Below are 26,704 nucleotides of genomic sequence, written 5' to 3'. Positions count from 1 at the left end.
TCCAATTTTGTAAAATTATTTTCTTTGCTAATATCATACACAAAGATATTGCCTGTGATATATATTTATCACCTATTTCTGAGGTGTTTTATTGCCTGAAAAGTTAAAGTTACTCTTCATTTTTTATTTAATTTTTAATTTAATTTTTACTCTTAATTTCGTTACTTGCCCTAAGTGCTGTAAAGAAATTCAACAGTTCTGTATAAATTAAAACTGTTTAATTGTATTTTTTGTAATTATTTTTGTGGAATAATTTGATTATTCAAGACAAGGTTACATTTGTCTGAGATTTGTACATGCATAAGAAACATTGAATTAAGTAAGGCATTAATAATATATGGTATGCATGAAATATGGGGTTATTACTTTAAAATCTGTCATTTTCTATTGTGTTAATTTCTATTGTCTAGGCAATAGACATTTATTGAGTCAAGTAATTAAATTACTTATATATTTTAGACAAAGTAATTAGAAAAGTAATTAAAATAATTATGTATATATTATGTAATTAGTAATTGGTTCGATTTTGCGAAGTAACCTACACAACACTTTTGAGCGCACACACTTAATACTACCAATACTACTGTCTGTGAGTATGTTTACATGGACACCAAAAATTTGATTTAATGCGATTAAGACAATACTCTGATTAAGAGTCTACCATGTAAACAGCGATTTTTAATTAATTTAATCAGATTAAGGTCATAATCGAACTAAAAAGAAATCGAATTAAGAAATGTGGAATCTGCAGATTTTAGTCGCATTATTGAAGTGCAGTACATACATGTAAACACCTTAATCGAACTATTAAGGTCATGTAGGACTTTTGCTGCATTTTGTGACAGAATAGTACCAGGATAGTAGTTTTTCAGTGGTGGAAAGAGTACTGAATAATAACACTCAATTAAAAGTACCGTTACTTGCCCAAATATGTATTGTAGTTTAAGTAGTAATAAGGCAATCTGACTTAGCCAATCATTGTAGACAGGAAAAATTAAACGGATAATCTATTTTTTATCTATTTTTAATCTACTTCATAGTTTCCGCTACATTCATTCTTCCATCGCGGGGCGCCACACCAAAATTCATCCCGCTACGGCTACATTACAGCTTCTCATGCAAAACATTTAGTCGTGTTTTTTTTTAAATAGCGCACCAAAACGTATTAAAGGTAAGTGTATTTTAACAGCGCAAAATTCTCTGTTATTGCAGTAGTGCTGTGCGTTTTTTCTTTAACCCTTTAGGGCAGAGGTGGGCAAACTACGGCCTGCGGGCCATATGCTGAACACTTTCATCCGGCCCCCGAAGGAGTTTTTAAAATGCTGCTTCTGAGAAGGTTCGGTTTAAAATCGGTAAATTAACGATGCAATTACAAGTGAACGCCATGTGATGGCAGTATTGCATGCGGTACAGTAGAATTAGAACACACTCTCGGATATTAAAATGGACTCGACAGTTAATGACCGAACACACTTTATGCATTCATTCATTGCATTATTAGGCGCCTCTTTTGAATGGTTTACTATCGGCCGCGCGGGTTTTGTTTTGCGCGCTGCTTATGCGTCCTGCACGCCTTGCATTTAACCGCCTGCTGCGCCTCGCGTTTTTGCCTTAGCAGACTCCAGACTGACACCCTTGCAAGAAGAGGGGACCACGCTCATTGTTCACATTAACACACTCATAATAACATGACTTGGTATAACAAAGACTAAGATTCTTCTTCCGTTTTATTTTATAATTTTATAATGATTGAAATGAGCATATTAAGACAAGCTCAAATGAGATTAATGGGAATTTGACTCAAATTATATAATAATTGCTTGTTAAATGTGCTGATTTTAGTCATAGAATATATTTTCCATGCATACATCCACTTAAAAAAGTTATTTCATCGAAGATTTGTGGTTTTATCAAGTTTTATGATGATTGATCTGTATATTCTAAAAGCAGTGAAAATAGATTATTGTAAATTTGACTGAATAGTAAACTTTAAGAATTATTTTTAATGTGTTAATATGAGATTTTATTCTATCAGACAATCTTTTCTATTCTCTACTGTTAAAATTTACATTATTATTATTATTATTATTATTATTATTATATTTTATAAGGGATTATTTTATTGTTTTATGATGATTGATAAGTAAATATAAATAGCAGAGCAAATTAATTTGACATAATAATATAGATATAATAAATTCATAATATAGATGTTACATGTTCTATGCATACTGCCTCTATAAATAAAAGTGTTTTTTTTTTTTTAAGAATTTGACATGTGGCCCTTCACTTGGTTTGCAAAACTTGATGTGGCCCTCGGGTCTAAAAAGTTTGCCCACTACTGCTTTAAGGTGACATGTTCTGCGTACAATGACTTTATCTTGCTGGAGTTTATGGCCATTTCACTTTACTTCAGGACAAATTAATGTCGCTCTGTAGGTCTATTCGAGACATTCATAAATATTCTGAGCAAATCTAATAAATGTTGGAGACATACATAAATGCACTAAATCGCACTTCAGCAGTGATTATTTGAGAGTGCACAAGAAAATCTGCACATGAGCAGCATATATTTGAGGGGGCATGCAAGAAGTTTTGTGCTTGAACAGAGGAAATCGACACGCAAGCAAAGAGATTCGCGTGCTCGTATTATGAATGCGATCTCGACTTGTAATACTGCGCTCACGACATTTGTCATTTGAAATAACGCCATAGGTAGTTGGTGATCTGTGTAAAAGGTCTGGCGCCACAGCTGGAAAAAATCCTAGAGGAAACCCTATACTTGGTAAAGTACGATGCCTGTGAAAGTGATTTGAGTATTTGTAATTGGTTATTTCACAGCACTGGTGTTTTTGTGTGCAGGACGGACGGGCAGCGTCTGCTGTGGTGGTTTGTGCCTTCCTCTGTTTCTGTCGTCTCTTCTCCACCGCTGAGGCTGCAGTTTACATGTTCAGCATGAAGCGATGTCCACCGGGCATCTCAGCCTCACACAAACGGTAAACACTTCCTCTGCTTTTATCACTCGGTTGATTTGAGTAATAATCGCATAAGCAGACCTGAGTAGACATAGAGGAATTCATTCAACAGGAAACATCAAGCTACAGGTGTGAGTTTGAAAAATGCCTTGCTCTGTTAAACATAATTTAGGAAATAATAAATAATTATACTAGAAAAAAAAGACTTCATATAGTCTAATATAGTATTTTTTTTAAAAGTATTTCCTATAATATTTTTTCTTCTGGAAAAAAGTCTTGTTTTATTTCAGCTAGAATAAAAGCAGTTTTTCATTCTTTAAAAAAGCTTTTTAAAATCAATGTTATTAACCCCTTAAGCAATACTGAGTTCCGACTGTCTATAGAACAAACCATATTATGTTATTCAATGACTTGCCTAATTACCATAACTTGCCTAATTAACCTAGTTAAGCCTTTAAATGTCATTTTAAGCTGAATGCCAGTATCTTAAAAAGTATCTAGTCAAATATTCTGTACTGTCATCATGACAAAGATCAATTAAATCAGTTTTCAGAAATGAGCTATTAAAACTATTATGTTTAGAAAGTGTTACAAATCTCTCTGTTAAAGGGGTGGTCCAGAGTGTATTTTTAGGGCTTGATTGTGTTTATGGGGTGCAAAGCAACGTGTGCTCAATCTTTAATTTTAGAAAATCAGGTTGTTATTTTTTTCATATATCCTACTCTGATTATATACAGCTACTCAGCTAACATGTAAACACCTGTCATGTTTCCTAGTTCCTCTTAAGACCCGCCCTTAAGAGGCTCTGATTGGTCAGCTAACATAATGGGCTGTAATTCGCAGATCAGCTCCACATCACCAGGAAGCGTCTCTGTTATAACATTAGAGCACCTCTGGCCACGCCCCTTCACTGCACAAGTGTATGTGTGTAACCTGAAATATTTATGACATCCCCAAACTTAATTTGCTGTAGGCTTTGCTAAGCTAACTCTGTAAAAGCCAATCTCTCCCTTAGCATTGAACTTTGTGCGTCTTCCATTCAGAGATGTTGTTTATGTTCACACAGCTACATTACACATCAACTAAAGTTTAAAATATGGTATCCTAGTGGACCACCCCTTTAAATGAAATTAGGCAAAACATAAAAGAATCAAAATTTAACAAGAGGGCTGATAATTCTGACTTCAACTGTGTATTTACACTGTCTTAAAAAAACAAGCAATAATATATCTTACAAAAATAAGACTGCTTATTGTACTACAGGAATAAGAATGACTAAAGTTTGTACAGAAAATAATAGCGCAATATGTGCATTAGAATAATCTTTTTATTTACTTTCCTTGACGATGACGTAATGATGACGTATTTATTTTTCAGCTGCGTAAGCAATAAAAGGGCACCTATTTTACCCCTTTTTCCAGATTTAAGAGAAGTCTTTTTGTGTCTCCTGTAAAATTTCAGCTTAAAATCCTTCAGATTATTTAATAAACCTTTTAGAACATTGGAATTTTCTGGTTTAAAACAGTGTATCTGTTTGTGTGGCCGGTGCCTTTAACGCTAATTCTCCACCATTCCCACGTGCCTGTCAGAGTGTGTCTCAATCTCCGCCTCTGCTGCGTCAGATAAACAAACAGCAGAGTGACACATGAAGGAAGCAGATCTCACGTAACGTTTGTGAGAACCACAAGTGACTCCATTTACATGGACACCAATAGTTTGATTTTAATGCGATTAAGGCAATACTCTGATTTAGAGTCTACCATGTAAATAGCGATTTTTGATCAATTTAATCAGATTAGGGTCATAATCGAATGGCTGATTGAAACTCTTTGCACCTACTGAGTCAGTGCAGACCACAGACACCTGCATCGTGAAATGCAGAGTTTTTTTTCTTTCTTCCATTCAGCATGCGCTATGAATTTCCATTACAACAACACTCTTCCAGCACTTCATAGTTGCGTCCAATATCTCGTTTGTCACAGCGGGCATGCATGAAATGTTCCCGAATGAAAGTGAAAGTGCCAAACTGCAGTTAAACTCGACTAATTAAAAATGAAACACCCAAAATTGCATGTAACTCCGGAGGAAATGCGGATAGCCTCGTGACGCGATGACATTAATTGAATTATGAGCTATAGCATGTAAAAGGGGATCATGAAAAGAACGTTCAATAAGCGACTCATGTAAACACCTTAGTCTTATTATTCTCTTAATTAAAGCAAATAATTCGATTACTGATGTCCATGTAAACTTAGTCACTAGGAACTTTCCCAATGATTATTTGATGTGTTTGTTATGGAGTTAATTCAAGCTTTTCGATGAGTCACACACAATGTCATTACTAAGTTTACGCACACACACACACACGCATACAGACATACACACACACAGAGTGTGCACATTTAACTTTGCACTGTTTTTTGCATTGCAAATGTGACAGGATACACATTAATATCCACTGCTGTATGTATCCGTTATGTTACAAAATAAACCTGTACAAAATAAACCTGATTTACCGTCCACAAACCAGGATTGAAGCATCTTTTATAATTGTACTGACATGCGGCGGTAAAATCACTTTAATTCATTGCACACATGCACTGTTTTAAAAACTTGTTAAACTTGTAAGACTCATTCTTGATCACATTTTATGATGATTGATGATTACAGAGAGCTGAACAGATCTTTTATTCCCAGTTGCTTTGCACACATCGTGTCTTGTTGATATAATCATACACTTTACTACGGAGCCATGTTAATACGTGGCTGTCAATCAATTTGGTGGGCAGGGAAACCGCACTCCAGGAACAAGTTGTGATTGGCTTCAAAATGGGAGGCGTTTAGATCCTAATTTAACGTCAGGAAATTAAAAAAAAGAGACGTATTGTGTTGCTATCATGCCAATATGACTGTGGGGACACTATACCTACACTCAGTTCTGTCTAAACAACTTACAAAATCTATTATTTTCATCATAGGTGCCCTTTAAATAAAAATGGTGTTTCGAATGAAGATAAGAGTTTGATCGATGGTTTACTAGAACTGAAAGGCTACTGTGCGTCACATTTTCTTTGTGAATTTAAAACTCGACAATGTGCATTGGATTTCTTGTTCGTGAAAATTTATCGCACTGGATCAGTATATCAGTATATACACACGCATATATACACTCACCGGCCACTTTATTAGGTACACTTTACTAGTACCAGGTTGGACCCCCTTTTGCCTTAAGAACTGCCTTAATCCTTAGTGGCATAGATTCAACAAGGTACTGGAAATATTCCTCAGAGATTTTGGCCCATATTGACATGATAGCAACTAGGGCTGCTCGATTTTGGGAAAAATCATAATCACGATTATTTTGGTCATAATTGTAATCACGATTACTCAAAACTATTACTGTTAAAGTCAAAATTATTAGCGCTCCAGATAATTTTTTTTTAAATAAATATTTCCCAAATGATGTTTAACAGAGCAAGGAATTTTAACAGTATTTCCTCTAATATTTTTTCTTCTGGAGAAAGGCTTTTTTTAAATTTTGGCTAAAATAAAAGCAGTTTTAAATATTTTGAAACCCATTTTAAAGTCTATAATATTAGCCCCCTTAAGCAATATATTTTTTGATTGTCTGCAGAAGAAACTGCTGTTATACACTGACTTGCCTAATTACACTTATTAAGCTTTCGAATTGCACTTTAATCTGAATGCTTGTATTTTGAAAAATATCCAGTCAAATATAATGTGCTGTCATCATGACAAAGATAAAATAAATCAGTTATTAGTAATGAGTTATTAAAACTATTATGTTCAGAAATCTTTTTTCCATTAAACAGAAATGGGGGGGTTGCTAATATTCAGGAGGGCTAATAATTCTGACTTCAACTGCAAATATACAGTTATTTCCCACCATGCAAAAAGAAAGAGAAATAAATACAATAGAATAAAAATATGAAACAAACTGTGCTTTAAGCATCTTCACTGTAGGGAAAACGTTTAGCTACAAAAGTCCTTCAGTCAAGAGCAGAGAGGCATGTTCTCCATTTGTTGTTTGATTAATAATCATAAAAACAGGCGGCAGAAGCATTATCAAGCGCTGTCTCTTTAATGGTTTCTCTTTTGCATGTCTTTTGATTTTCAATCGTTTGTTTATTACGCAAATGAGGGTTAATATAAATAATCACTAAAGATCGCGTTTTGACACCTATTTGACCATTAAAGCGCTCACGTTAAGATGACTTTAGATGTGTGCGCACTCCTCGTCTCAGTGTGCGAGTTTGACCAAACTGACTGCATGCCTTTGTTCTGTGTGTGCGCGGCACACAGAATCATGCCGTCTTTCGCGCTTTTAAGAGCAATTTATCTCGATTAATAGTTTTTCATAATCTTTAGAAGCCTAAATCAAAATCTAATTGCACAGCCCTAATAGCAACACACAGTTGCTGAAGATTTGTTGGCTGCACATGCATGATGCGAATCTCCCATTCCACAACATCCCAAAGGTGCTCTATTGGATTGAGACCTGGTGACTGTAAAGGCCATTTGAGTACAGTGAACTCATTGTCATGTTTAAGAAACCAATCTGAGATGATTCACACTTCATGACATGGTGCGTTATGCTGCTTGAAGTAGCCATCAGAAGATGGGTACACTGTGGTCATAAAGGGATGGACATGGTCAGCAACAATACTCAGGTAGGCTGTGGTGTTAACACAATGCTCAATTGGTACTAATGGGCTCAAAGTGTGCCAGGAGCATATCTCCACCACCACCACCACCAGCCTGAACAGTTGATACAAGACAGGATGGATCCATGCTTTCATGTTGTTGAATTCAAAGCTGCATTTTAGATTAGATTAGATTCAACTTTATTGTCATTACACATTTTCATTATTACTTCAGCCTGAAGTGTTATTTATTGAATTCAATTATATGTCATTTGTATCGTTTAAATTATTTTATAAGTATGGAGAACTATTATGATTGTTATCTATCATTTTACTATGTGTTTTATTTTACCGTAGCAAAAAATTTGATTTATAATTTAGGTCTCTTTTTTTTGTACACTGGGCATCTCAGCATCTCACGAGCCGTAAACGCTTCCTCTGCTTTTATCACTCTGTTAACCTAAGTCGAGCACAAGCAGATCTGAACAGAAATAGACAAATTCAGCACGAAACATCGAGCCCCAGGTGTGACATATCTTTCTTTGGTACTGAGGTCACTTCCTACCACAGCTGTTTTTTTCAGTTCGCCAAGAGCTTCTGGCGAACTTCGCGAGTTCATGGGAATCTTCTGATTTTAACCAAGTGTGAATGTGTGCGGTTACTGGAGCTGATAACAGTGGCTCTGTCAGCTTGATGGAAACATTCACCAGAACCCGTGAGCATGTTATTAGGATAAATATAGGCAACTTTAGCACACGTGTGTATGCCTGATGTGTGTGTGTGTGTGTGTGTGTGTGTGTGTGTGTGTGTGTGTGTGTGTGCGCGCTGATGCGTGAGATCTGCTTTTGAGGATGTGGGATTCACTGCAAAGATCATCATGATCTCTCTTTTCACTGTTCATGAGAATGAGGTCAGACTTTTACAAGACCTGAGAGATTCTAGATGATTGATTTTCTAAGGTTTTTAATGGTGCTGACTGTGCAATTACCACGATTGTAGTTTAATTTTAATTCAATAGTTTAATTCACTATTATATACAGTTGAAGTCAGAGTTATTTGCCACCCTGTTTATTTTTTGCCCCAATTTCTGTTTAACGGAGAGCAGATTTTTTTTCAACACGTTTCTAAACATAATAGTTTTAATAACTCATCTCTAAAAATTTGTTTATTTTATCTTTGCGATGATGACAGTACATAATATTTTACTAGATATTTTTCAAGACACTCCTATACAGCTTAAAGTGACATTTAAAGGCTTAACTAGGTTAACTGGGCAGGTAAGGGTAGTTAGGCAAGTTATTGTATAATTATGGTTGGTTCTGTAGACTAGAGATCTGCGCGGGACTAAATTTTAAATCCCGCTCCCGCCAGGTTTTAACCCAAACCCGACCGCTCCCGCTTATATTCAGCATTTGTTGTCCCACCCCATTTTCTACCCGCCGTGCCTGTTCATGCTAACGAGCAGGGGCAGAACAAAACCAAAAACCCCCCAGCAATACGGAGTCCAGGCAGCCTATAACAAGCTGTCTGTATAAACACACACACACACACACACACACACACACAAGCACCAAGCAAGTGACATATACACATAGGCATCACCACACACACACAGACACACACACCTCACATTCGCGTGCGCACACATAAGCACCAAGCAAGTGACACACACACACACACAGACAGCACAAAGCTCTCTCTCTCACAAACACACCTCTTTCGCGTGCGCAAACACACAGCAACAAACAAGCTAAACGCAGCAGCTCTCTCATTCACACACATACATACGCGTGCTCGTTCGCTCAGGAGTCGGGAGCGATATTGTTAGGCCGCCCCCTCCCGTCCAAAATTAAACCAGTTGCTGAACGCTCCCGCGCTTTATTCGAAATTTATTCCCGCAGAAATCTGGTCGGGTCCCGCGGCTCCCGCTGTACCCAGCTTAAAGGGAATGCAGACCTCTACTGTAGACTATCAAAAAATATAGCTTAAAGGGGCTAATAACATAATTTTGACCTTAAAATAGTGTTTCAAAAAAATTGAAATCTGCTTTTATTCTATCCGAAATAAAACAAATAAGACTTTCTCCAGAAGAAAAAATATTATCAGACATACTGTGAAAAGTTCCTTGCTCTGTTAAACATCATTTGGGAAATATTTAAAAAAGAAAACAAAATGTTGACTTCAACTTTATATCATTCTTTAGCCAGAGCATGATTGATATCCAGGCACTTTTGTTTACTAACTGCATTATTGTCTGTCGTTGTTGTGCAGGTATATTGAATACATGTGTGATATGATGGCAGAAGAGCCCATAATCCCCCACAGCAAGCCTATAACCATTCGTTCAGTAGCCATGACGCCCGTACCGCTCTTTAATAAGCAGAGAAATGGCTGTCGGCCGTTCTGTGAGGTCTATGTTGGAGATGAGCGTGTCGCCACCACCTCACAGGAGTACGACAGAATGAGGTAAAGACGTTGTTTTTCTCCGTCATGTAAATTTGGCTGTCATCGTTATACAAAATCTTCATCTGTAACCGTCTGTGCTGTTTCTGTAGGGATTTTAAGATGGAGGACGGGCGTGCGGAGATTCCTCTGAATATCACCGTGCAGGGTGACGTTTTGATTGTGATTTATCATGCACGATCCACGCTCGGCGGACGCCTGCAGGCCAAAGTAAGACATATGATGGATATTTGAATACATTGTCATAAGTGGGATTAATCAAGTGGAGATTCTGAGCAAATGAGATGTTTTTTAGGAATGACATGACAATGCTGCAGTGTATAAATGAAATTGATTTTATTTTATTAATAATTACATTTCTTTTTTTATTTATTCATTCATTCATTTATTAATTTCTTCATTCATTCATTCTTTCATTCATTTATTCGTTTATCCACCCATTTATTTATCAAATCATTTTTTATTCATTCATTACTTTATTCATTTATTCATTCATTCTTTTATTTATTTATTCATTTGTTCATTTATTCGCTCAATAATTCATTTATCCATCATTCATTCTTTCCTTTATTCATTCATTTATTAATTAATGTATTTATTCATGGATTAATTTATTAATTTATTTATTCATTTATTTATTTATTTATTTATTTATTTATTTATTCATTCATTCATTTTTTCATTAATTTATTCATTAATTCATTCATTTATCCATTCATTTATTCATTCATTTTATTTATTTATTCATTCATTTATTTATCCATTTATTTATTTATTAATTAATTTATTTATTCATTCATTTTATTTATTTATTCATTCATTTATTTATTTGTTTTTTATTTATATTTTTATCTGTTTATTTATTTTATCTGTTTATTAGTTTTTTATTTTATGTTTGCATTGCTTTTTGTTTTTTGTTCATTATTGTTCATGGTAAACACAATATATATTTTTTATGAAAATATGTAATATTTTATGCATTTATTAATGTTTAGTATTATATATTACTTTTTAAATATTTAATAATTGAACTTGTAACATTAAATATATCATACATTCATAACTTAAAATAAATACATAAAAATTACAGAAGTTATAATGATTCTGATAACCTTATTTTTCTTACACTCATTTTAAATCACTATAATGACACTATAGGGAATTAAATAAATGTATTTTATGTAATTAATTAAGCTGCGTTTTATATCGTTTTTACTGCTCATGCAAGCAAAAGTCTTGTTTTAGATTTTTTTTACAGTTTCTTCTATATTTAAATATTTGATTTTGATATGGTAAACAAACAGAAAGTAATAATATATTAATAAGATTAATCATTCTCTCACTTCAGATGCAATATTTTCTACTTTATTTTCTAAGTGCCTCTTAGTCTTTGTCAGTTATCGCAAACATGTTGTTCTGTGTTTTTGTTTTTGCAGATGGCATCCATGAAAATGTTTCAGATTCAGTTTCATACAGGCTTTGTGCCCAGAAATGCCTCCACTGTCAAATTTGCAAAGTAAGATTCCACATGCACTGGTAAGCGCTGTCAGTCTTTGGGATGCGTGTCAGAATGTGATTGTGTTGCTGTGTGTTTCTGCAGGTATGATCTGGACGCGTGTGACATCCAGGAGAAATATCCTGACCTCTTCCAGGTGCACGTCAATGTGGAGGTAGAGCCTCAGGATCGTCCCAGCAACAAAACTCCACCCTGGGAGAACTTCGCCACCAAAGGACTCAATCCCAAGATCCTCTTCTCCAGCCGAGATGAACAGCAGGAGATTCTGACTAAATTTGGTAAACTTTTTTGTTAGCTCTTTTTGTATTCTATTAAAGATTATTATTAAATTTAAATATTAATATTATTGTTAGATTAATATTAAATCTTATACTTTTTTTTACTAATTCTTACATTTACCTTTAATCCTTTCATTACCTTTAATTACCTTTACTCGGGGTGTCTGTATTAACACTTTCGTGTTTTTTTTTTGGATGGAGTGACACGTTACTAAACTGAATTATGGATCCGCTGCTCATGGCAGAACTTTTCAGGCACCAATGCAGTCTTCAGCCAGTCAGATTGCTTTATGCAAATATAGGACTGCAGATGCTAGCCAATCATATTTATGTGAGAATAGCAATATGTCAAAATGGAGGAAACTTTACTTTACTTTCTCCATAAGTGGAAATTTATCTTTGGCTTCACCACACAAACACATCAGCATTCACATTACACACATCACAAAAAAAACAGGCAACACAAATACATTTAGTGTCATCACATATATCACATTAAAAAAAAAAAAAAAATATATATATATATATATTAATATAGTGATTAATAATCACACAGTGCTTTATGATCAATCTTTCTATACATACTGGGACTACTGTGCCTGTTTTTGTGTCATGGTCCAAACTGGATGTGATTGGATGACCACATTAGCACTAACAACAAGCCTTAATGACAGCGTCTCATCTGAATATTGCATAACAGTTTGGTCAACTTTTTGTACTAAGTTGCCATTTAAAATTTTTTTTTTAAATAAATAAATAAACATTTTCCAGGAACACAATTCGAAATAAATTTATTTATTAAAAAGTGCAACTTAAAAGGTTAAATTAAAGGTAAAAAAAACTGTCAACTTTTAGCATGAATCTTAAAATTTCAGAGATCTTAAATTCAGAGATCTTTTGTATGGCAATTTAAGTATTTTATGCCTAAAATGTTAATTGTTATGTTACTGATAAAATATGAATTAGATTTTTATGCATAAAGTACAGATTGCAATGAAAAGTGAATGTGTTCATTAATGATAATAATGATAATTCTAATAATGATTTATGATTGGATGTTCTTCAAGTTTGCTGCTGATTATTAGGCAATAAATAATGTAATAATAATAATAATAATAATGTACATTTATGCCAAGCCACTTCTTATGGTTATGAAAAAAAATATTATATTATCATAGTGATTAATCACACAGTGCTTTATGATCAATCTTTATATACCAAAATTAAAATCAAAATTGAATTCTGATTAATTGCACAGCTCCAAGATCTACTGATGATGTATTACAAAGTTTACTCTGTACTTGTTAAAATACATATTTGATCTCTTGTCTTTTAAAGTGAGCAGATTTACATAGAAAACATTGCAATTTCAAAATAAAAGGTCTGTTTCTGATTGGTGTGTTCAAAGGTACTGCATCATTTTTTGTGGATATTGTTGGTATCTTGGTATCACAGTGAACTACTTCTGGCATTAAATTACACCTTAATGCGTTACAATTTGTCAGATGTGGTTTTAACAGTTTGTTGTTGATCAGGTAAACCAGAGCTTCCTCGTCAGCCTGGTTCGACAGCCTGTTACGCCTCTGACCCGCCGCAGTCGGAGAACTCTCCAGATGACCCGCAGACTGAGTCGGACTCACCGTCACCCCAGAGCACAGACACCAACGCCAACAACTTCTTTCAGACGCTGGACTGGGAAGGTATACAAAACATAGAACATTGCTTTAGCAAATATACAAACAAAAATCCAGACACTTAGAATTTTCACCCTGTTTTGTTGTTGATGATGTTGATTTTACACAATAAAATGTTTTGAATTTAAATTTATTTTATTTAACATTTAATGTTTAGTAGTACACATTAAATCATATATATATGTATATGTATAAATATATATCATATCTATCTGAGTGCTAGTGTGTGTGTGTCTATATATATATAGATATATATATATATATATATAATATCTATGTGTGTGTGTATATTTATATATATATTTTTATATATATATATATATATATATATATATATAGATATATATAGATATATATTGATATATATAGATATATTGATATATATATCATAAATATATGTATATGTATATTAATTATGTATATGACACACGCACACGCACATGGAAACAAAACTATACAAAACATAATTTTCTTGCATAGATATTTAAATTGTTATATTTTGTATAATAAACAAATATATATATATATATATATATATATATATATATATATATATATATATATATATATAATATCTATGTGTGTGTGTATATTTATATATATATTATATATATATATATATATATATATATCTATATATATATATATATATATATATATATAGATATATATAGATATATATTGATATATATAGATATATTGATATATATATCATAAATATATGTATATGTATATTAATTATGTATATGACACACGCACACGCACATGGAAACAAAACTATACAAAACATAATTTTCTTGCATAGATATTTAAATTGTTATATTTTGTATAATAAACAAATATATATATATATATATATATATATATATATATATATATATATATATATATATATATATATATATGTGTGTGTGTGTGTATATATATATATATATATATATATATATATATATATATAAAATTGTACATCTAAATATAAATAAACATTTTCTCAAATAAATGCATGCATGAGTGTGTTTACACATACATAATAAATACACACAGTACACACACATATATTGACAAAACAAACATTTATATTGGATACAATTTTTGCACAGAATCATAAAAATATCATTTACCTGAACTCGACCGTACTTCACTTTCATTTGCAACTTAAAAATATTATGTGGAAACATATTAACATTTTTGCTGTGGTTATTGATTCGTTTGTTTGTTTCTTAATGTTTTGAATGTATAAGATCTTCCTCACCTTTTTAAATGAGCAGGTACAAGTAGTTAAGACATTTCAAAATAAGAGTCCCAGTATTCCAGTCATTTTTACATAGCCCATATTTTACAAAACATATTTTTTGTGGTTATTATTGGCATTTCAGTTTTAGACAAAGTTGTATCTGCTCTTTGTATGTGCTCTTTATTACCTGACATGCACCGTCCCCATCAAAATGCTTCTTTTTGATTTTGTTTTGATACGCTTGAGCTCATCCACTCTCACTGGCAGACCTGTGATAAAAACACAACACTATTGTTTGCCTTTTTTAAAAAAGGGAAGAAGCCACTCTATGTACTGCCCTGCCTTTGTTTCAGTTGAGATTACGTCAAACATCTTTTAAAATTGATTCAGGAGTCTGGGGAAAACGCAACATTTATAAAGTAATGTTATTTCTGCTGTTTAAAGTGTCAATTAGAGTGTCGCTATAGCAAAAAAACAATCATATAGTTTATATGTAATGTAACGTGTACTTTATATTGCGCAATTATTGTTTATGGTCATACAACCAAAGTGCTTCCCAACCAGTGTGCAGCATCCACTTGGATGATGTGATGGCAGCCACTGGACAACAGCACCAATGCGCTCACTACATGCAGCTATAGGTGGAGGAGAGATAGTGATAGAGCCAATTCGATGGATGGGGATGATTGGGAGACCATAATTGGTAAAACTATTTACAAGAAGTGCCATGAGATTTTTAATGACCACAGAGAGTCAGGACCTCGGTTTAATGTCTCATCCGAAAGACGGATTAGTTATAAACCCAAGAGCTCTCTAAGCTTGCAAAGAAAAATAAAAATGTGAAAAAGAAAACAAAATCTTTGGCGTATCCAACGCCACTAAATACGCTACCTAAATAGAATAAACACAAATATAAAACATGACTCTCACGCACTTACCTAGTGCAGCTAAACAATCAGTTGGCTACAAACTAAATGTGTCACACGACCTGATTACCTATAAATGAAATTGTAAACTCTGTTAAAACACCATGCCATACAAATGGAAAATGAACAGCAGCGAACTAGTGTTATCACCATACTGAAATTCGATACCAATCGATACTAAAATTTTAAACACGTTCATTTCCCGCCAACATTTGGGCGCTGTTGAGTTCTTAAACATGCTCAACAGAAATGACTGATTGGCCGTGAAGGTCATCAGTTCACCGAACTCACCGCTGTTTACTGAGTATAACCACAGATATAGGGACACTGTTTCAAAGTCGTGATTCATCAGCGAATCGCTCGTATGTCAGCTTATAAACAAACCAGCTGATCGACGTGACTTTAAAATGCTCCAGTGTCCCTGTATCTGTAGTTACACTCAATAAACAGTGGCGAATTCTGTGAACTGATGACCTTGACTGCCAATCACAGACATTTCTGTTGAGCACGTGAACACAATGGCCAGTCATCGCTGTTTAAGATCAACAGCGCTCAAAATTTTGTGGGAAATAGACATTTCTGATATTTCAGTACTGATTGGTACCGAATTCCAGCATCATGACAACCCTACAGTATACACTATAACACAAAGCCCACACACACACCACTGAACAGCAAGGCATGCCTGTAAAATTTAAAGTCCGAAGAACAGCACCTGATTACAAACGTCCTAATGAAGATTGACACATTTTAAAGCACTTCATGGGAACTTTAACCTTTTTTTAATTCGCAATGTGTTACGGTGTGTTTACAGACACAAGTCGACACTTTGACCACGCTGACGGCCACTTGGATGACCAGGAAGATTTGAGCGGCGGCTCGGAGGAGGAATCAGTGTCGTACTCTGCCCCTATTGAAGGGACTCTGTCACGGGACACCAGTGAGCCGCTGTTTGAAGCAGACTTTACAAACACTCCACCTGAAGCTCAACCCGACACTGAGGACCTGCTGGGTCTGAACTCTGAGCCCGGTCCTGCTGCTTCAGAATGCGGTTTGAAGAGCTCCGCCAGTAACAGTAATTTACTGAACGATCTACTGTTCGCCCCTCAGACCAACACTGTGCCTTCAGCGAGCAATGAAGACCTGATGGGGGAAGATGCGGGAGAAGATCTCTTCTTTTCCAACTCGTCCAGCCAGCCGCCACCAGCCACTAATAAAGGTGAGATTGACCAGTCTTAACTGTGTGATTAAAGCCCAATCCCAGTTCTATTTTTGTATCGCTTCCCCATGGCCCTTAAACCCGAGGGTAAAGGGGAAGGGCTTCAAAACTTACAACTGAGAAATGTACTAATTTGTGGATCTCCTTACCTCCGGTTGCAGCTACCCTGTCGTTGGGGCTGGTGTATTCTGGGAAATTTTCTTACCCCTTGGTTTCAAGTGTGGTCCTGAAAAATCTTCGTTCGATGGGCTATCTACCCCTTCCCCTTAGCCCTACGCCTTCAAGCTAAAGAGAATTAGGACACCCCTACCCTTTTTTAAAGGGGAAAGGGGAAGGGCTAAGGGATAGAATTGGGATTGGGCCTAACTGTTGTGGTCATTAGTGCTAATTGGTTGATCGCAGAGTCACAGATTTGACAATAGAAAGTGCAAATGAAGTCAAAATGATTGTGAGTCGTTTAAATGTAATTGTTTAAATTGTGTGTTTTGTGTGTTGTTCAAATTGACCCTTTCATTATGTTTGGGGCTGTTTTTGCTCCTTTGACTTCCATTGTAATGACATTTTTGATTGCAAAGCCATGACTGCGTATTAGGGCTACGTTCACACTGCGAGGCTTAGTGCTCAAATCTGATTTTTTTTTCTCAGATCTGATTTTTTTGCATGGCTGTTCACTTCTCTTATAAATGTGGCCAATATCAGATTTGCATTGTGAACAGATCATGGTCCTAAACTGACCAGCATGCGCAAAAGTGCATTACGGAGAGCACAACATGTCTTAATTATCCACACCATGTGTATACTGCATGAGTAAGCACGTTGTCAGATCACGCTTATATGATTATTACCCCTTTCACAGACAACCGTGGTGTGTTTCATGAACTGTAAAGAGTTGTTCTGCTACTACTAATGTGGATTTAGGCATTTAAGACTTAAAATAAGTCTCTTGTGATTAAAAACACTGATAATTTGTGATTTATAATAATCGTGGTGCGTAGCGCTCTGACCACCGGTGTAGTAAAAACTCATAAAGGGTTAATGAGCAGCCGCAGACTGAACTGTGAAAGCAGAGTTGGTTTATCTCTGTTTGCAGAGTTATTTCATTTTACTTGGTTATAAACAACAGACATGTGCAGGAGGGGGGTTTGGGTCTGCCTTTTTTTCTCTCGGAGAGAAAGTTCCCCCTCCTTTGCACTCGGATCCCCTATCCGCAACACCCACGACGCTCTTCGGCTTTGCGATAAACCTGTGCCTCAATCGTTAACCAGATTAGTTAACAAGCACCAGTTTTGCCTTCAAAATCTTTTTCAACATGAACAAACAACTTTCTTTTGTACAGTAATCGCCCTGTGTGGCAGTCTACTATGGATGCTGAGGAGTAGATGATGTTTGCAGCACAGAATGAGGACGCATTCATAACCGTTCATACTGCAGTCGCATTGCAAAACATCAGATCTGTGTCTGATTTAAGATTACATATGAAAGTGGCACAAATCTGAAGTGAATAGATCAGATTTCATGCAGTTTGGGCTGCTCACACTGTCATTACCTGAGGGTAAACAAATCAGATTCGGGCCACATTTGCCTGCAGGGTGAACGAAGCCTAAGTGTTGTCACGATACTGGAATTTGGTACCAATCCGTACTTTTAAACGTTCATTTTCCACAAACATTTAAGCCCTGTTGAGCCCATTTTTAAATGTCACTGATTTGCCTTTGTGTTTACATGCTCAACAGAAATGACTGTGATTGGCTGTGAAGGTCAGCAGTTCACTGAACTCACCGCTGTTTACTGAGGGTAACCACAGATACACTGGAGCATTTCAAAGTCATGTCGATCTGCTGGTTTGTCTGTAAGCTGACATACGAGCCATCCACTGATGAATCGTGGCTTTAAAGCACTCTAGTGTCCCTGTATCTGTGGTTAAACTCAGTAAACAGAGGTGAGTTCGGTGAACTAATTTTGTCAAATTTGTCATTTTTACTGTTGGAAGTCAATGGGGCAAAAACAGCCACCAATTTAATGAAAGGATAGTCAATTTTCCCAGATTGTATTGTTAAATATCTGAAAACTTTCAAAGCATTTTTTCAAAGTCTGTGTCAAAATAAGGTTGGTCGCCAAAAATCATTCCACTTGCTGAAACACAGAGAAAGTTGTGGCCAAATTAAGACTCAAAATCACCCCAGAGTGGATAAAATAGCACACAAGGGTTGATATAAAGTGGGACCAAAAAGTCTTATCTCATAATAGCTGTCTGATTTCTGCACTGTAAGACAGACAGAGCCATCTGACTATTCAAAGCAGAGTTCAGAGTTAAGGCCTGTGCATACTGGGACACTTTTTGCTCGTGTTTTCCGTCAACGCTTAACGCCTCGTGACTAAAGTGGGCCAATGTGATCGTGCACACCAACGTGCAAAACGGGAGGCGTAAAGCATCATTTCTTTAGAAATGATGACGTGCCTCGTCAGCGTGACAACTTTCTGTCTTCTTCTTCAGTGTTACAAGCGGGTGTCAGAAGCTTAAAGTTGTATAGCGCCATCTAACGTCAAGGAGTGATTTTGAATACTCTTCTGCTCGGCGCCAGTGAAAATCGTTTGGGTTTGAATCTGGAAAAACGTCTCTAAATGCTGACGATAAACGCAAACTAAAAGAGTCCCGGTGTGTTGGAGCCTTTAGAGTTTAGAATGATCAAATGAATCATATAAGGTGCTTTGAGAGCTGATTTTAATTGTGTAATAGTGTTTTCTGACCTTGAATGCATTTAAACTTATTTTAGGAAACCTATAAAACTAAATTGGTGCACTTTAAAAAATGTAAGTGATCAGTTGGCTTAAATTATGAATAATTTTTTTTTTTTTTTGGACAGATTTCTTCGACCCATTCGGCGTGGGTTCGGCCTCCTCAGGGTCTGATTTGTTTGGTGATCTGCTGGGTTCAGATGCTGCTAACAGTGGCTTCAAAGCTCCAGCTCCTGCATCAAACTCCAGCCTCTTCAACCTCAGTGAGTTTCACTCTTACTTCAAATGTTTTAGCGACCACAGTTAATCCTGGTGGTTGAAAGCAATGTTTGTTCTAAATTACCCTAAGTTACTTTAAAGTTTGGGCCTGTAACATATTTTTCCTTAAAAATCGTGCACAATCAATTCGCGACCATTGTTCAATACTGCATGCCGCCATTGTATTAACACGGCCTGCCAGAGTACCCTCGGGGTATTAAAAGCATTGGAAAAGCCTTGAATTTGATCATCTCAAATTAAAGCCTTAATAGCCTTGAATTTGGTATACAAAGTCTTGAATTTCGTTACAAAGGTCTTATTTTATTTATTTATTTTTGCCCTCCCGAGGCTTAAAGATCATACCATAACATAAAAAAGTTCATGCAGCGTAACGTTGAGTGCATCTTGCGCTCCACATCACAGCAGAAAGTGCGTCGCTGTAGCGTACTATGCCAAGGGAGCGCGAGTATTTTCAACGCTCCAAATACTTAAAAACGCAGAAACTGTGCACAATTTCACAAAAAAAATCAGGTTCACGGATATTGATCTGTCATTTCTCTAGATTCACAGAATTCACTCACTGCTGAAAGCGCCGGATTGGTTTTTATTAAGTGCCATTTTGTGTGCTCGTGAATCATCTTTTGAGTGTAGACGCCATGTAAATAAAAGATTAATTGTGTAATTTAGAGAGCTTTATAAATTATAACGGATCTTTGTGAGATCTCTATGAACTAAGATTAGTAACGCTTTTTAGTGATAATAAGAGGAGCGTGCTTTGCACTTTCCAGGCTATAATCCATTCAGAATTTGTATGAAACTTTCGTTTTCGGCACATATACGCTGATATGTTTTGGGAATGACATCTGCATATTTACGCTGGGTTTATTCTCGAAATAACGGTGAAGCAATAGACGGGACAAAAATATATTTTACCCCCTTCTCCTTAAACAACTTAGTGTTTCAGCTATGAAATAGTTCAGTTTTTGTATGTAGCCTAATGGCAAAGTGTTTATCCTTAGCTTCGTTTTTTATTCAGCTTATTTAGAAAAACGTTTGGAGCATTTTTTATTCGTTAAAAATAAATTTTTTTTTAACGAACAGCGCCCAGCGGAAGACCATCATTGTCTGTTTGATCAGTTTGCCTTCTCAGATCATCACGACTTGCCTAAAATAAAAGATATAAAACAGTTCAAGTATAAAACAATGGTAGCTTAAACGTTAAAGAATGTGTGCTATTAGGCGCATAGTTTGCTTATAAAAAGCTTGCAGGACATCGAGGCGCCAGAGCAATCACTTGCATTTTTCAGTGGGAGCAATTTAAAGTTATCCGTCATTTTTGCTCACAAAGTACGAGTAATACATCAAAAAACATTACAGCGTTTTTATAAAATAAAGAAAACCAACATTATGCGCTTTCTGTCGTCTGGTTTTTGAACAGGAGCGCTTAACAAAATGAAGCAAAATGTATATGCCTCACAGACATAATAAATATATTTATAGAAAGCTTTAAATTATTACTTAACGAAATAAAACAAATCGAAAACAAAAAACTCCTTCATGTAATCCGTAAAGATGAATTTCTAAAGGCGAGTCCAAGAGGAGATTGCCAGTCAGGATCTATGCGACACTGACTCAGAATAAGTTTATTAATAAATAATTAAGATATGTCCTTACTCTTTCCTCGACACATTCATTGTTATTTGTTTTTGCCGGTGCTTGGGGCGAGTTTTAGCTTATTGTGTGCGCTTGAACGCGGATTCACAGTAGCAGTTTTAACATGGAGTGACACGACATCTGACGTACAGATGCCACTGGCACATGCCACTGAGTGTAGTGACACTTCCGGTGGCACGTCCGGTTTTCCACTGTCATGTGTCACTCGCTAGTGGCATGTGTAGTGACCTGTGTCACTCAGAGTGTCGCGCTGCATGTCACTGCAGTGACATCGACACCTGGCGAAGCTTATGACATTAATTAACACGAGCAAAACCATATTTTATCATTACGCGACTTTTAACCTAATTTATCGCGTCGCAAGTTAGTTTATTTGCTGAGCTACTCCACGATGTTTTAATTTAAACGCATTTATTTTATGTATTCGTAGTCATACTTCCGTACGTAATATAGTCATTTGACAGTACATGTCAGTCAAATTTATTGTGGCATGCTTATGTATGGGAGGGGTTACACTTATCTGTTGTACTGTATATTATTGCATCCTGGTAGTTCCTTTGTTCCCTACAATATGGACTTCTCTATGTTTTTAATTCATTCATTTATTTTATTATTTAACTTATTTTCATTTTAAGGTATTTTAAATAATATCCTTTAAAAAGTTATAATAAAATGCATGTTGAAAACTCATAACAAATATGCATGTAAGATAACAGGTGTCACTTGCCTAATGATTTTTAAATATTAAAGCAAAGAGACTTATAAGATTAATGTGCTTATAACGTGCTTATACTGACACCTACTGGCACATGTCACAAGATCACTGACACTGGCATGTGTTACTGACATTACTGGCATGTGTCTAAAAAGAGCCACTTGACAATCATAATGATCAGGGTTACACATAGGCTGTTAATATATTTGGGCCCAGGGGCCCACAAGTTATGTGTTAAAAGTGCGTTGCATACATAGTACCCCCACCCCTACTCACCTTAGGGGCAAGGAAAAAAAGTTCAGGCTCAGGAATTTTTTCCACTATCAGCCCTGCTCTCACTGTGGCCCATTTGACTTGCTGGCGTGAGCTCTCCTCTCGGCTGTTACAGCGATACTTCTGGACAGAGGTCTGCAAGAAATCTGAGTCCCGCGGCTTCCACGGCACAGCCGCGGGACCCAGATTTCTTGCGGCGCGGGAATAAATGTCCAAATAAAGTGCGGGAGCAGTCGTACAAGCGTGTGTGTGTTTTTGTGTGTGAATGAGAGAGAGAGTAATGCTGTGTGTAGCTTGCTTGTTGCTTATTTGTGTCTGTGTGTGTGTGTTTATACAGACAGCTTGTTACAGGCGTGTGTGTTTATACAGACAGCCCCCCCCCCCCCCCCCCCCCAATATAAAACATGCACCGTGATGCACAGAGATATCAAATTGAACCACAACCATGCCATGATAATCGTAACTGAACCGAACCGTGAAAGCAGTGTAGGTTCACACCACTAATTTCTACATTAGGAGCATTGCCACCACAGCCAAGGAACATCCTATCTTACTGTGGCTCAACACCAACTCTACGACAAACGCATTGAGAAAAAGCCAAAAGCAGAAGTTGACAGGACTTGAGAGTCTGGGCGACAAAATTGCAGCCAAGGCAGCAGAGCTGTAGGCTATAGTGTTCAACACCAAGTTCAAATTTATTTGTTTATTTAAAATAAAATGTGACATACGCTGTTGCGTATGTATTAAATATAACTGACAATTTAAGTAAAATGTTTTATTGAATTGAAGTAGTCACTTGTACATAATTATTTTCTAGGGTTCAAAATTCATGCAGATTTTACATTTTTCTCTCAGGGTGCTTTCACACCTGTGAATCGATTCAGTTGTTCGGAAACAGAGATTACAAATGTTACATTGTTGCTCTTTGCTCTTGGAGCGGTTCGCTTTCACACTGCAAATTTCTAATCAGACCAAAAGAGCTAAAACACGTCACGTGCGAGTAAACTCTCCTCACATTGGTCAGAGTGTCAGGGTTTATTTTGCAGAGTCCCGCTTAGCTGTCAGGAGAGGTGGTGGTTTGGTGGTGATTGACAGGGTGCGCGGGCGCGACGTGTCTGAGGAGAGACGCGGTGGGGAGGGGTGAGAAGGGTGCTATTTGAGGACCGGAAGGGAGACGCGAGATTTCCGGGAGATCATCACTCGTTTGCGGGCATCTGGAGACTCGCGAAACTTCCCGCCCTACTCATAATTCTCTCTTCATATAGCCGTAAGCCTATTACATATCCATAAAACACTGTAATATAACCGCGCTCAGATCAGATCGCTTTCTCACTGCAATCGAACAGCTCCAGGGTTCGTTTCAATCGAGCCGAGACCACCTCATTCAAGCGATCTCGGAGCGATTACTTTGGCGCAGAACAGAGCGCGATTGCCCTGTTCACATATGCCAAACGAACCGCGCTAACTGGGCAAACGAGATACGTTCTGAAACAAAAGTGTAGGTGTGAAAGCACCCTCATACTTCTGTCGGAAGTTGGTACGAAGTTGGCATTGATTTTCATTTGAAATGGTATTAAAAAGGTCTTAAATAACCTTGAATTTCATTTGATGGATCCCGGGGGTACACTGCCTGCGTCCGAAATTGCATACCACCATACTGTGTAGTGTGTTAAAAACAGTATGCGAGCCGAGTAGTATGTCCAAGGTCATAGTATTGGAAAAACAGTATGAGAGAAGTTCCCAGATGAGTTACTGCTTCCGGCAAGATTGTGAAGTGCGCACTCAATGAACACTACTCTATCCCACGATGCCCCATGAGAGAATTCATGAATAGGACATGGACAGGTCATGTTAAAATGACAAATGGCAGATGTACTATATCCAAATTCCATACCTACTTCTCACATATATGCTACATAGATTGCACTTTTCTAATGGTCATGTAGTAAATTCACATTCAAATGTGGTATATACTTGAGTAGTAGGCGATTTCGTACGCAGCCACGTTGTCATGCTTTGGCTGTATATTTAAAAATGGTGCTTCCCATGTTGTTGTTTCTTTGTCTTGTTGCACATGCTGATGACTTCTCCTTAAACCAATCAGCGTTAATCATTTAGCTAATTTGTTTTGCTAATTAATTTAGCAAACGTTAAACATTTTGCTAATTTTCTACCATAAATATATCGAAACCAAAACTTTCGGGGATCATAATTTGCTTAACTTTCAGGGGGATTTTCTCAATATTTCAATTTTTTTTTCTTTTTTGAAACTTTAAAGACATTAAACTGTGTGTTATTATATTTCAGGGTGTCTGAAAGTGTTATGATTGTTTTTACAGACAAGTTAGCAAGTGAAACCCCGAAGATGACCTCATCAGCGAGTCAGCCTGATCTGTTGAGTGGGTGGGACAGCTGGGCCACCAGCGGAACCAGTACGACTGCTAACTTGAGCACTGCTGCCAACAAACCTTCTATGAGTGGTAACACTTTACAATAAGCCTCCATTACTTTAAGCTAGTTAATGCTTTCAGTAATATTAATTAACAATAAAAAATATTTACAGTTGTATCCCCATCCTTACATGTTTAACGACGTTTATAAAATGTATACTAGTTCTGTCAAAACATTCAAAGTAAATGCTTGTTTACATAATTTACATAATACAAATTTATGTATGTATGTATATATATATATGTGTGTATATATGTGTGTGTATGTGTATATATATATATATATATATATATAAATTTGTATGTATATTTATATATATATATAAATTTGTATGTATATATATATATATATATATATATATATATATATATATATATATATATATATATATGTGTGTGTGTGTGTGTATATGTGTATATATATATATATATATATATATATATATATATATATATATATATATATATATATATATATATAATGTATGTATGTATATACACACGCACACACACACACACATACATTTATATATTTGAGAAAATGGTACAAATCAAATATTTATATCTAATACAAAAAAATATATATGTAAATAGATGTTTAAATATATGTTATTCAGACCCCCTAGTTTTTCGCGATTCCGCAATCTCAGAATCCAACGCAATAATTAATTCTTAATTAAACGCATAATAATCGCAAAAAAATTAAATCCCATAGAACTTAAAATTCTAAACCATATAATCAAAATATTTTTATTTTAGTTTGAAATTAATTGTTTTACATGACTCATAAACGAAAAAATTAAAAAAATTAAAAATTTGTCTCTCGAAAAATTATCATCTCATCGGCGCCCTCACAATCATTACATTACATGGAATGGGGGTCGGGGGGAGTTTTCAGCCTGTGCAGTAAACAGACGCAGATGAAGCGTAAGTTTCACGTGAAGTCATCGCAAAGATGAGATATAAACATCCTGTGGCGCAAATTGGGCAATTTGTGCATTTGACGCGCTTCAGACTGCAAAAAATAAAAAAGTTGGAGCAATGGAAAAAAACAGGTGGAGATGAAATTGGTTCAAGGGTGACAGCTGCTGGATGTGACCGAAATAAAGGACATTATTTGTGCTTTACATGTATGGCTGGTATTATGATGTGCGTCAAATTGATAAATGATTTCGTTAACTCTTTCCCTAGAGTAAACAGGAGAAAACAGTTCCCTGCCATTGAAGTGTTTTACGGCAAGCTGTGTTTTAGGTGTATTACAGTAGGGAAAGCCCTAACGTATGTCCTAGGAGTGACATGATGTGACATACTCCCGGGGAGTGAAATCTGAGAGAAAGTAAGATGGTTGATAAAAATAAGAGCTATACAACCTTCCTTTGGCTTAACCCCTACCGTTTCAGATCTTGCCTTGACAAGAGACCAAAATAAGGAAGCTTTATCTTATTTTTTATTTTTCAAAATAAAGAAGCTTTATTTTTATGATTTGTGTCATTGGCATAGTGTTCATTAACATAGGCTACCTAATATAGTAAATAAGATATATTTTTACTTTAAATCAAATTTCTGGGAATTACCGCCACAAAATCAGTTATTTTTATTGGAAAAAAACTGAAACATAAATATGACAAA

The 26,704-nt window shown here is 35.8% G+C and overlaps 1 protein-coding gene across 4 annotated transcripts in view; it reads left to right on the top strand.

Annotated features, from left to right (window-relative positions):
* Positions 1-26,704, top strand: part of gak (cyclin G associated kinase) — an 87,536-nt gene that overhangs the window by 51,115 nt on the left and 9,717 nt on the right. For 2 of the 4 annotated variants that reach the window (XM_087253099.1, XM_087253101.1), the window contains 9 exons: positions 2,863-2,996; positions 9,911-10,105; positions 10,195-10,312; positions 11,539-11,618; positions 11,703-11,896; positions 13,432-13,596; positions 16,565-16,969; positions 19,834-19,968; positions 24,965-25,057. In XM_087253099.1, coding sequence (XP_087109225.1) covers positions 2,863-2,996; positions 9,911-10,105; positions 10,195-10,312; positions 11,539-11,618; positions 11,703-11,896; positions 13,432-13,596; positions 16,565-16,969; positions 19,834-19,968; positions 24,965-25,057 — 1,519 coding nt within the window. Of the gene's footprint in view, positions 1-2,862; positions 2,997-9,910; positions 10,106-10,194; positions 10,313-11,538; positions 11,619-11,702; positions 11,897-13,431; positions 13,597-16,564; positions 16,970-19,833; positions 19,969-24,964; positions 25,106-26,704 lie in introns of all 4 variants that reach the window. The other 2 variants (XM_087253098.1, XM_087253100.1) reach the window with 1 other exon arrangement.

Source organism: Danio rerio, chromosome 5 (assembly GCF_052040795.2).
Source record: "Danio rerio strain M-AB ecotype USA chromosome 5, GRCz13ab, whole genome shotgun sequence".
NCBI classification, from domain to species: Eukaryota; Metazoa; Chordata; class Actinopteri; order Cypriniformes; family Danionidae; genus Danio; species Danio rerio.
Note: the sequence above shows the minus strand (reverse complement) of the source record. Positions and strands in the feature narration are given on the sequence as shown.